This window comes from Stomoxys calcitrans, chromosome 5 (assembly GCF_963082655.1).
Source record: "Stomoxys calcitrans chromosome 5, idStoCalc2.1, whole genome shotgun sequence".
NCBI lineage: Eukaryota > Metazoa > Arthropoda > Insecta > Diptera > Muscidae > Stomoxys > Stomoxys calcitrans.
Genome location: NC_081556.1, coordinates 101,149,849 through 101,163,432, shown reverse-complemented (window position 1 = coordinate 101,163,432; position 13,584 = coordinate 101,149,849). Strand labels below are relative to the sequence as shown.

Sequence of the window (13,584 nt, the reverse complement as noted above, 5' to 3'; positions counted from 1 at the left end):
AAAGAAACAACAACAAAGCGAACCATGTCAACAACAAACAGCTGTTGTCAGTGTAGTCAACTTGATGAAAATAAGCTAAAGAGACATTTAAATCATGGCGTTGGGCGCAATACGTTTAGCAAAAAACTATTGGGTGTGCGCCATGACACAACTAATTTATCGAATTACCAAAATGGTAATCGAAAATAAGGTCTGGTTCAAGCTGTGCACTGAATGCTTTCGATATGTGGCTTAATGTAACAAAGGCGATTGTGCGTAGCATATTTTCAAGGACAGACATAGAATAAAAAATAAACAAAGATAAATTATGTAACAGGATGATCGATTTAAGTTCTAAGCGCCTGCCATATTCGAACTAAAGCCGTCGTTGGGCAATTGAACAAAGTTTGCACAGCACCACTTATCATGGTAAGCTGTTTCCGCGAGGTCGTCCAGTGTGAACGTCTTTACGGCCAGTAAACTGGCCATCAAAGCAGTAACAACCAGAACGGTAAAGTCACGAACCATCTTAGAGTGCAAAAAGGAAATTAACGCCTTCATTGAGAATGGCACAATCCGCATCGTTTGGGTGCCGGGTCATAGCGGAGTAAGGGGGGATGAAAAAGCAGACGATTTGGCAATGAAGGCCAGAGGACTTCCGCCAACACTTTCGGGTCAACGCAGTCCGAGTTAAGGCCGTGGTCGACGAACGGTCTGTAGGGATGATGAGAAAGCAGACGATTTGGCAATGAAAGCCAGAGGACTGCCGTCAACCCTTTCGGGTCAAAGCAGTCCGAGTTAAGGCCGTGGTCGACGAACGGTCTGTAGGACGGCGAAAATTCTATGGGGAGATCCAGATCTTGAGAAGACGAGGCTTTTACTGGAAGGGAGTAAGAAGAAGACGGTGCAGCAAGTGATAGCATGTGTAGAGAAAGTGATGAGAGATGTTGGAGCATTTCCTATGTCATTTCCCAGCTTGTAAGGGTAACAGAAACTAATACTTCGGTGGGGACAAAAACACCTGACATGAACCAACTTAGGGGACTGTTATAGAAACCGATTAAGGATTTTGTAAGTAGATCGGAATCTCTAACTTAGATTTTCTTTTTTGAGTAATCGGCTTGTTGTGCGCTCTTAATAGTAAGAAGTAAAGGGTGATTTTTTTGAGGTTAGGATTTTCATGCATTAGTATTTGACAGATCACGTGGGATTTCAGACATGGTGTCAAAGAGAAAGATGCTCAGTATGCTTTGACATTTCATCATGAATAGACTCACTAACGAGCAACGCTTGCAAATCATTGAATTTTATTACCAAAATCAGTGTTCGGTTCGAAATGTGTTCATTCACCGTAACGTTGCGTCCAACAGCATCTTTGAAAAAATACGGTCCAATGATTCCACCAGCGTACAAACCACACCAAACAGTGCATTTTTCGGGATGCATGGGCAGTTCTTGAACGGCTTCTGGTTGCTCTTCACTCCAAATGCGGCAATTTTGCTTATTTACGTAGCCATTCAACCAGAAATGAGCCTCATCGCTGAACGGTGAATGAACACATTTCGAACCGAACACTGATTTTGGTAATAAAATTCAATGATTTGCAAGCGTTGCTCGTTAGTAAGTCTATTCATGATGAAATGTCAAAGCATACTGAGCATCTTTCTCTTTGACACCATGTCTGAAATCCCACGTGATCTGTCAAATACTAATGCATGAAAATCCTAACCTCAAAAAAATCACCCTTTATATCAATAGCGCACAACAAGCCGGTTATTGGCCTATGGCTGGTACCAAGACGGATTTATAGAGGTGGTCTCAGGCGAACAGCTGTTAACAATTGGCCAGGTTTGACGGTATTAAGATGTCGGATTTTTGTTTGTTGTTATCTTCTTTCTCGTTATTCTCTGTTCATGTACGCACACGTATACACACACTCATACAAATTTCTTTGTGTATGTTGGCAAAACGTCGATAACCTTAGTGACAAGATGGCGGATTGCACTATATGATTTATGGTTGTTATACAAATGAGACCATCTTTAATTGTTTCGCCATGATCCGCACCCTCTTTTTAATTTGCCCAATGTTCCTTTTTGCTATTTATTTGAATTCAACTGCTGGATTTCAAAAAATAATTTTTGATGCAAATTTGCTCAAATATTTTAGTACTGTTGCTGTTTTATTGGGTTGCCCAAAAAGTAATTGCGGATTTTTCATATAGTCGGCGTTGACAAATTTTTTCACAGCTTGTGACTCTGTAATTGCATTCTTTCTTCTGTCAGTTATCAGCTGTTACTTTTAGCTTGCTTTAGAAAAAAAGTGTAAAAAAAGTTGATTAAATATCATTCTAAGTTTTATTAAAAATGCATTTACTTTCTTTTAAAAAATCCGCAATTACTTTTTGGGCAACCCAATATTTTAGTCCTATAACACAGATTTTTTTTGCGAATTAGACACGAACACGAATCTAATCAGGCCCAATGGAAATCCATGGCGGTTTAGTTGATTTTCTATTATTAGTATCAAAAAAACAGACAAATCAAATAATTTATAAAGCTGTTGATTTTATAAAATCGATTACATTGGCTGCTGTTGATTTCATAAAATCGATTACATTGGCAGCACTTATCGCTCTGGACTTTGTAACAGAGTTGTGTTTCTTATTCATATTAACCAACTCTGTTTAATAACTGTTAAGTGCGGGAAAAGTGAAAAATTTTGAGACAAGCTTGGAAATTAATAAGCTTTCTGTTCACAAATTAAAACAGTGATTGAAAATACTAATTAGAGTATACAAACTGAAACTTCTCAACAAATAGGGTAAGTGAAGCACTAATTAAACTGTAGATAGTGTTATTCTTTTTGTTGCATTACATATTATGTAGTTAGCGCCTAAATGCCTAAAGTAAACTTATTTGCTATGCATATATGACTCAAATGGCTTCAACAAAACGATCTCCTAAGTTAGACATATGTCTTCAAAACTCAAGCACTTAGAAGTTAAGTTATTTTGTATATATTTAGAAAGTATATGTCTCGAAGTCTTAACCAAGTTATGAGAATATGATTTGGTACGCCTGTGGTGCGCTAACAACGGTGGTTGTGAGTGCGTGAATCTATAACGGGCTGCCACTATAACCTTACCTTAACTATGACCCGGCATGAAATAACTACGGGCACCACACATGTTGGAACTTTGAGCTCCGATCTTTGTGATGCTGATTGCAATCAGCTGACAGCTACTGGGCGGGTTTACAGTTTGTGTAAAGTGGAATGTTATGTAGAAATACATGGTATATGCAATTGCAATTGCGGCCATTCAGCGATATCGAGTGGTGATACTCTTGCTTAAATGCTGAGTGCCTATGATACTGATTATGACAAAGCGAGTTATTGGCAGATTTTAAGTAACCAATGACCATAACGTTACGGCGACGATCAGTTTTATGGACTGGAACGATTTTGCTCAACTACAGGAGCTTAACAATGGTCGATACCTCTCAGGCACATATGTAACTACTACAACAACAAACAACAAGCGTAGCAAATGAAATCTCACATAAATTGTTACGGTGAAACTGATGAAAATAGGATTTCATTTTCTTATTGGGATTTCTAGGACGTTGTGTATATTTGGCACATTTATATCCTTGTACACTTTCAACAAAAAAGAAACTAGTCAGAGTTGATAAAATTATGCCCTAGAGTTTTGTTCTATGTCAAATCCAAGAATATATAGCAGCTATTTAAGCCAAACCGGAAAAGAATTAGATCCGCTAGGAAATGTAATCCGTAGATTGGTTTATATGGCAAGTAAGAGAGAAAATCCTATTAGGAGATGAGGATTGCTGATGTTATTTTTGTTGCAGCAGTGTATTGTGTTCTATCTTTCGTCTGATTGTTGCGTTGAGTTCCTGGATCTAGATGCTCAATAGAATACCCAGACCCGGGAACTCTGAAGCTAAGAGGGGTTGCGTCCAGAGGCATCTGGGTCTAGCTGGGTGACTGCTGCCGTTATTGTTAAGCGGATAACCTTTTCTGTACTGTGAAGATCAGAAGAGAGCGGTTGTTGTCGGAATATTTTTCGGTGTACTCGTAGTCCTTGAGCCTGGTTGACCTACGTTGGGCATTCAGAGATTATGAAACTATTGGGTTGATGGGGATTTATGGTTATGGGAAGGTGGTTGTTGTTGTTGTAGCAGTTGGTTGTGTTCTATCTTTCGTCTGCTTGATTCTGTTGAGTGTCCAGATCCAGGAACTCTGCGACTAAAATGGGGTATGTCCAGAAGGATCTGGGTCTGATTCGAGTGGGTTTGGCTGGGCAGTTGAACAGGTGACGTGTGTGGTTTTGTCCCTGGTCACAATGGGGTTATACATCCTGCACCTCGGCATTAATCCTTGTTCAGTGGGAGTTGAGGCGGCTGCAGTTGCTGGATCGTAATTGAGCCACAACTACTTTGCTTTGCCGGGGGAGGTCAATTTCTTCAGGTGCAATGGGAGGTGTTCGTTCTCCAAGGACTACATTCACACGGTAGCTATTTTCTGCATCTGCTACCGTGTCTGCATGAATGTTGTATGTACCTGCTTGACATGAATTAGCGCTGAACCTACCGCTCTAGATCATGTAGATCTACTTTAAGGCATCTGTGCGATGGATACCTATCCACAAGATGATGATTCTGTGGTCTCTGCGATAACAGCCCAAAAGGTATTGCTTGGATAGCATATAGTTATGTATTCGCACGGGTAGCATTTTTGTCTCTTGATGGAGGTGGTCCACATGAGAACTGAGGAGACTGCCCGTCGCAGTTCGAAGGGCGGCACTTTGACAGATCTGAATAATATTCCACTGCGTGTCATAGAGCTGAGGAGACCACACCGGGCAATTGCTTTGTTCGTTGTCAACAAGATTTCTTTGTTGTTGTTGGTGGAACCTCGTCAATCTCCTACAGGTGAGCAAACTGTTTCCGGTCCAAAGGACCGATCCCCGTGGGAACAGGGTGGCCATTGGTTATTTAAAGGCGCCAATAACTCGCCTTGTCATATAGAGCATCGTAGGCAATCAGTATTTGTGCAAGAGCCGGTGCCACCCGACCTCTCACTGGGACTCATCGCTCGATACCGCTGATTGTCTGCTACTGCAGTTGCAGCTACTCCGTATGGAGCATTCCACTATTCGCAATCTATGGACGCGCCCGTTAGCTCGCAGCTAAGCTTCTCGCGACAGCAATGAACACCACACAGATCGAACTTCAATGTTCCAGCTTGTGTGGTGCTCACAGCTATTCCGTGCCGGGAATGTTTCTTTGTCTGCACCCAAGTGCTGCCGGCAAATGACTTGAGGACCTTGTTTCTACTTTTGACCTCGTCGCAAATTTGCTATGAAATGTGGGGAGAATGTATAAGAGCTATCAAATGTAACACCAAGTATTTTGAGAGTCTTGATGGTCGTATTTGTAGAGAACAATGTGACTGAGGATTTGGTGGCAGATTTCTTGCAGCGAAATTTGAGGCAAGTTCGTTGAGGTAGACGTTCAACCTTTCGCAGAGGTCAACAATGGGTGGGGGGCCTGATGCCATGATCGTACAATCGTCCGCATATGATACAATCTCTATGCCAAGTGACCCAAAATACTTGGTGGCACATTTGACAGCTCTTACACATTTTCCCCACATGCCACAGCAATTTGCTATAAAGTCAAAAGCAGAAACAATGTCCTCAAGTCACTTGCTGGCAGCACTTGGGGTGCAGACAAAGAAACTTTGTTGACCACGTACAAAGCAATTGACCGGTCATTGGTAAGTTATGCAGCGTCAATGTGGTCTCGTCAGCTCTGTGATACGCAGTGGAATAATATTCAGATCTTTCAGCATGCCGCCCTCTGAACTGCGACGCGCTGTCTCCTCAGTTTTCATGTGGACCACCTCCATCATGCATACATACTGTCTAAGCAATACTTTTTGGGTTGTTATCGCAGAGACCATCCAAATAATCATATCCACCGCCCAGAAGCCTTAAGGTAGATCTACATGGTCTAGAGCGTGAGGTTCAGCCCTACAAGAGAGAACATCTAGATCAGGCGGCATATCAAGCAGGTCTAGACAACTTTCATGCAGACACGGTAGCAGATGCGGTAAATGGTTACCGGTTGAATGTTATCCTTGGTGAAAGACTGCCTCCCATTACACCTGAAGAAATTTACCTCCCCCGACAAACCAGAGTAGTTCTGGCTCAATTACGTTCCGACAGATACAAATACAAATTTTGCCCATGAACATTCCACTAAGGAACAGGGGCAAACTTCTCACATATCAATGAGTGCAGTCCGATTCAAGTTTAAGCTCAATGATAAGGGGCCTCCTTTTTATAGCCGAGTCCGAACGGCGTGCCACAGTGCGACACCTCTTTGGAGAGAAGTTTTATATGGCATAGTACCTCATAAATGTTGCCAGCATTAGGAGGGGAAAACCACCGCTGAAAATTTTTCTGATGGTCTCGCCAGGATTCGAACTCAGGCCTTCAGCGTCATAGGCTGACATGCTAACCTCTGCGCTACGGTGGCCTCCAGATACAGCCCCTTGAATTCCTACAGAACAAGGATTGATGCCGACGTTCAAGATCTATGTCCCAATTGTAACCAGGGACCGCACGATGAACGATACACCTGTTCAACTACCCAGCCAAACCCACTCGACTCAGACTCAGATCCCTGTGGACGCACCCCATCTTAGTCGCAGAGTCCTGGGTCTTCACACTCAAAAGAATCAAGCAGACGAAAGATAGAACACAACAAACGACTACAACAACAACACTTTCCTGCTACAAAAGATCAGTTTATTTTCTTCATTCAAGACGCTGGATTTCAACTTTGACAAGCAGCTCACCACTTTGGTTTATATCCGAACTTACTCATATCTAGTGATGTGCATTACCACCACTTCCCGTATGAGGCTTTTTTCCGTGTAGAAGCGCTTAAACCATAACGCTTTAAGGCGGTATCTCTGAATCGTGTGCCATATATAGGAAGCCAGCAAGTAATGAGAATTATTAATTTCAAGGCTGGCAACTAATGAATCTTCAGTGTTTAGCGATGCAAGAAGAAAAACATTAAGACTACACTTTGCAAGAATGCAGGCTTGGTGTCTCCTAAGTAAACGAACCATTTCTCCACATTCCCATGGTACCTGGATAAGAAAAACGTCAAATTCTCCTGCCGTCAGAAGAATCTTTAGTGCCGCCGAAGCGGCCTTGGTCATAGTCACGATTTAGAATTTCTCCCAACGTTGCGTTAGCTACGTCTTCTGAGTTCGCCAGGAATTCATCTTCACAAAATTCGTTCGATCTTGTCATGATGAGTTTCTTCGCACATCCGATAGCCCCAGCTTCATTCAATTTACTAATTTTCCACTCGGTGAATGAAAGATTGGGATTACCGTTCCTTAGTTTCCCAAGTATGGATTTAGAATCTGATGGAATCCTTGCTATATCTATATCTTCCTTCTTGACTAAATCCAGTGGTGCGTCTGGTCAGGTCTCGCCAATATATTTTTTTTTTAGGGCGCAACGATAAATTTCAATTGAGCGTTGATCCCTGAAGGTAATTAGTTTGTATCGGCCCCAATACCAGCCTGCTTACTTACTTTACTTTAATTGGCTATGACAGAATATTTCTTCCACTAGCCAAACGTAGAATAGCGTTCCAAGCGCCTCGATCTTCTGCGCTCATTCTAAAATCTCTGACACCAAGTTTCGAGGTGTCTCCCACAACTTGATCTTTCCATCGGGCTTTTGGTCTTCCCGGTTTGCGTGTACCACCGTATTTGCCTTCAAAAGACTTCTTTGCTGGAGCTTCTTCATCCATTCTGACAACATGACCTAGCCAACGCAGCCGTTGTATTTTGATGCGTGTAACTATGCTATCGTCGTCATACAGCTCGTGGTTCATACGTCGCCTATATTCTCCGTTAACGCAAACTGGTCCATATATTTTACGAAGAATCTTTCTCTCAAATACTCCAAGCACTGCCTCATCTGCTTTCACAAGTACCCATGCTTCAGCACCATATAACAGCACGGGTAGTATCAGTGTGTCGAAAGGTGGCCTTGTTTCTAAACTGCTTACTTAGTCCAAAGTAGCATCTGTTTGCCAGTATTATTCTTCGCTTTATCTCAAAACTGGTGTCATTCGTTTCGGTTACGGCGGTGCCGAGTTAGATAAAGTTACTGACTATCTCAAAGTTGTGGTTCCCAACTTTCTCCATGTTCTTTATCTGCTCGGTTGTGCAAGGCTTTTTGGGAGTGGAGACCATCCATTTCGTCTTATCTCCACTTACAGCCAGACCCATTTTCACTGACTCTCTTTCGATTCTTTCAAAGGCTGCAGTTACTATTACTTCCGGTGACCGACCTATGATATCGATATCGTCACTTCTGCATCTCGTATAATCTTCACCAGCAGGATATTAAAGAGATCACACGAGAGGCTGTCTCCTTGTCTGAATACCAGTCTGCATCGTCACAAAACGGAGGAGACCCAAGAAATTCCAATGAGTGTACTGATGATCCATTGACTTCCAAATTATTCTTCTCCCTTGTCGAAAACTATCATCACCAAGCTGATTTGATTTACCGAAGAAGCCCGATGTCCTAGAAAAATTATAAGCATGCGAAAATAAAAAAAGGTTCGGCAATGGCCTTAAGGCGTCTTAGACAAAAGCTCCTGCTGACCAGTGGAGCTTGGCGCTGCCGCTCCAGCAGTCGAGGTCTCAGTAGCAGACAACATGCTGCGGCCTGATACCACCGCAGCAGCTGTCGGGTCTTTAGAGTCCATTCTAAGTCTATTCCTGGGGCTCCACTGGAAACAGACACAGATCATCAATCGCCTAATGGATAACATTATCGTAACTATCCTTGAGTGACTTCAAATCTTTTCCAAAAATAACTATACCTATTACGAGTTACAGAGTATTCTTGCGGAGCGAACTAACAAAATGTCCGCTCAACTCAAAGAGTTTGAAAAAGCCTAAAGGCATTGGGTATGAAGATGCCCAAATGGATTGGTTGCACAGTTTAGAGAAATCAAATATGTAATTGATCTTCGTGACCATCTTGGTACAGATGATGGCAAAAGCCTGGGTTCTAATCCCGGCGTGAAAATCAACATTTTCAGCGGTGGTTATCCCCTTACTTATGCTGGCTACATTTGTAAAGTATCCTACCATGTTAATACCAACCTCTACCAAGTGCTGTCGCTATGCTACACGCCGTTCGGACTCGGCATAAAAAAGAAGGCCCCTCATTATTGGGATTAAACTTCAAAGGGACTGCATTTGTTGATATGAGAGAAGTAACCCCTGTTCCTTAGTGGAATATTCATGGGAAATTTTGTAGTTAGTTTAGTAATTGATCTTAACTCCCATAGATTGACTATATTGCTCAAATCAGTTGGAATATATACTGCAATGATAGCATTCAACTTTATTTCACTTCCATCGGCTTAATTAAAGATATCCATGCAAAAATCTGTTTTAAAAGACGACCATGGTTTTAATTAAAACTTCACCACCTAATGCTGTCTAATTAAAGTTCAGCCCCCTCTAGAGGTAGCCTTGTGAGGTACAAAATCAAACTTCAAATATTGGTTTGTCTTTTCTTCAATCATAGCGAAAAATTTATTTCAAATATTGGCACTTTCTTGTGTTACTCTTTTCTTCTTTGATATTTCGCGTTTTTTTTTTCTTCAATCAATTGTTGTTTGCATGAAAGAGAGTGTGTGTGTGTGTGTGTGTGTGTGTGGGGGGGGGGGGGGGGGAGGGCAGGTTGGGTGTATTTTAGAATATTGACTTAAACTAAACAAAAAAAACGTTCATTTATGACTATTAAGGCACATTTAAATATTAGAATAATGGTTTTATTTTAATTGTGGCAAAGTTTTCTTTATTTTTTTCTATGTGGTAGGTGGTAAGTGAGGGGGGGATATGTTTACCACTATAAATTAGGGTTTTGGTTTTTATTTTCAAATAATTTACTTAACAATTAGCGCATTTATATACACTTAAATTATACAATAATTAAAGTACAAACGCAAATAATAAAATAAAAAATAAAATTATGTATATATTGGGTTGCCCAAAAAGTTATTGCGGATTTTTCATATAGTCGGCGTTGACAAATTTTTTCACAGCTTGTGACTCTGTATTTGCATTCTTTCTTCTGTCAGTTATCAGCTGTTACCTTTAGCTTTAGAAAAAAAGTGTAAAAAAAGTATATTTGATTAAAGTTCATTCTAGTTTTATTAAAAATGCATTTACTTTCTTTTTAAAAATCCGCAATTACTTTTTGGGCAACCCAATAGAAAAGTTTCTTCTCTTTCATTGGGGGTTTTTAATAAAATATCGTCCGTTTATATATAAACAAGGATTTTGTTTGTTTTGCATTTTCTTGGGGGAGATGTCTGAGGATTTTTCCTTCCATTTTGTTTATGAAATACTGTTAAAGGACATTTTTTCTTCTTCTTTTGGCAAAATAAATAAACCATAAAAAAACTAGAAAATGATTTAAGGAATTGTGTGGCATATGCGTTCGCTTATAATTACAACTAATGGAAGCTCAATTTCTCTTTTTTTATAAAAAAAAATCATAAACAACAAAATATTTTGCAACATAATTAAAAAAATAATAGTAAAAAAAAATAAAAATTTCATAAATGCCCTTTTCTTGTTTTTCTGTTCTTTTGAAGTAACAACAACAATTCTGTTTTCGTGATGCTTAAATGCAAATTGTATCGTAAAAAAAATTTATTTGCATTTTGTTCTCTTATTATTTACTTTATAAATCTTTTGCCCTTATAAAACTATTCAATGCTTACAGGCTAAAGTTTTTTTTTTTTGTTTTTAAATAATATTTCTTTTCTTTTTTTTAATTAAATTGTTTTAAAATATATAATGGCTTTAACTACGCTTATCGTTTAAGGAGGTCTTCAGTACGCTTATTCATATACAATATGGATATTTGTGGGTTACTGTTGTTCTGATGAGGATAATGAGGCGACGGCTGTTGCTGAGGCTGATGAAGGACGATGTTGAGTTCTTGGAGTGCTAGGGTTTCGCCAACTCCCTCATTTAGGCGTTATTGTGGGCTGCCATTTTCTTTGACAATGACCGGTTTCACTTCGCCATTCGTTAAAAGTGCCGGTGTCTCGGGATCAATGACGCTCAAGCGCTTGGCCAAAGCATCCTCGGGCGAATTCCAACTTTGTACATTAGTTTTGCCCAATATCACAAATAGAAGATTTCCAATGAAATAGAAACCAGCGGCTATGAAGAACACCATGCGCCATTGCATGACATTGGTCTGCAAAAAAGAAAGGAGAGAAGAAAAAAAAAAACAGTGAGTAAATAAAAGGAAAAAAAAATGTGTAAAGTAGAAAGTAAGTAAAGGCAAAAGTCCACCTAAAAATCAAAAAATATACTAGCCCTTAATCTTAAATCGGGAGATTGGACTATAGGGCAGCTATTCCAAATATGGTCGGATCTTAAATATGCTCGGCAAGGATGTGGAAGGGTCTAATGCAACTCACTGTTACATACATATTTCTGCAAAATTGTGAAATCATCTGTTTTTATACCCACCACCATCGAAGGATGGAGGTATATTGATTTTGTCATTCCGTTTGCAACACATCGAAATATCCATTTCCGACCCCATAAAGTGTATATATTCTTGATCATCGTAAAAATCTAAGACGATCTAGCCTTGTCCGTCCGTCTGTCTGTTGAAATCACGCTACAGTCTTTAACAAGTAAAAGCGTGCTGAGTTGGGCCGGGCCGAATCTTATATAACCTCCACAATGTATCGCATTTGCCGAGTTCTTTTCCTGGTATCTTTTTTTAGGCAAATTAAGGATAAAAGATTTTTTTTTATGCTGCTGTGCTACTGGAGATGTATCGCGTTATGGTCCCATTCGGACCATAATTGAAATGAACCTTGGAGATCATAGTAAAAGTCATTGTGTAAAATTTCAGCCAATTCGAATAAGAATTGCGCCCTTTAGGGGCTCAAAAAATAAAATAGGGAGATGGGTTTGTATGGGAGTTGTATCTGGCTATATACCGCTTCAGACCTTATTTGACTCGTATCTAGAAGGTCATGGGAGAGGTTAGGTTGAATGGGTTGCCCACCAAAGGTGAGTTCACCCGGACGCCAGTTTGGCCCATTGTGGTACCCTGGAGAGAGAAAAGGAAAAGAAAGAAGATGTGAGACCTCGGACTGGAGGTTATACACGAATAAAAAAAACACAGAAAGATTAGAGAACTCGAGCGGGGGGTGAAGAAACGCCCGTCCCCACGCAAGCTTGGATCTACCTGCGCCGGAGCTTGTGGCACAAACCGTCGGAACCGTCCTGTTCCCCCAACAAACCTCTGGAAACATACCAGAGTAACGTTCGCAAGTTCATCCAGATCACAGCAGAAACGTCTCTGCAGACCCGCACTGGAACACAGCAAGTGCTCAATAGGCTCCTCCTCATCCTCATCGAGGCAATTCCTACAGTAGTCGTTGTGCGGTATCCCCATGCGGCCTATGGCACAGTGTCCGGTTATGATCCCTGTCAAGGTACTGGTAGACCACTTATCGAACGCCAGCAACTCCCTCGTCCTCCTCTGGTCGTTGACTGACCATAGGGCCTTCGCAGTCCGGCAACCATACACCGAGTCCCACCTCGTCACCGACTCTGCTCAGGCCATCCCAACTACTGTGTTCAGTAGCTCGACAAATGGCGGACCAGTCATCGTAGGCAACACCGATGACTGGTCCGCCCAGCGCAGACGAACCCCTCCTGGCGCATTCGTCCGCTCTCTCATTCCCTGGAATCCCTGGGCCCGGATCCTATCCAGGGATTCGAAACAATCCGCCGCGCATCCTGACCTCACCATCCTCGACCCTAAGGCCTTGAGCGCCGCCATACTGTCCACATAAATTCTGAGTTTCGAGGGTGGTAAGTCCCTTACCAGGAGATACGCAATGTCGTATCGAGCGGTATTTAAGCAAGAGCTGGTGCCACCCGGCATCTCACAGCTAAGCTTCTCGTGATAACGACCACACAGATTGGAGATTGGAGCTCAAAATTCCAGCCAAGTATCTTGTAACCTCTCAATTATTCTGGCGAGGAGAGTTTTGCAGACAGTCCCATAGGCTGGGAAAATCTCCCTGTTCTACTTTTGACACATGAAAACCTTTGGTCTCTTTGAGTCGACCGCGATAGGTTTAACTTTAAAGAGTCACCCATCTGGGTGGTGTTCATTTGCAAACAACACACGATGTCCGTCGAACAAATTATAAATCAAATCCTCTAAGCGATTACTAAAAAGTTTGCGCATCTCTTATTCTATTGTATTTGTGCGTGTGTTTCTAGGTACCTTTGGTTTTATGTGGCATGCGATACAGACAATTGCTTTGGCTAAAAAGTGGCTATTGAGTGCCAAATTTTGGGTCTCATGCAGTTATCTGATTCAGATTAGAGGTGTGTATGTGCGTGTGTTTCTAGCTACCTTTGGTTTTATGTGGCATGCGATACAAGGCTTTGGCCAAAGTGGCTATTTAG

General features: G+C 41.3%; 1 protein-coding gene across 1 annotated transcript in view; it reads right to left on the bottom strand.

The window, feature by feature from the left end:
• Positions 1-9,851: 9,851 nt before the first annotated feature.
• Positions 9,852-13,584, bottom strand: part of LOC106089160 (putative inorganic phosphate cotransporter) — a 44,845-nt gene continuing 41,112 nt past the window's right edge. Inside the window, exon 4 of the mRNA XM_059369131.1 lies at positions 9,852-11,335. Within this exon, the coding sequence (XP_059225114.1) occupies positions 11,111-11,335 (225 nt within the window). The 3' untranslated portion in view covers positions 9,852-11,110. The remainder of the gene's footprint in view (positions 11,336-13,584) is intronic.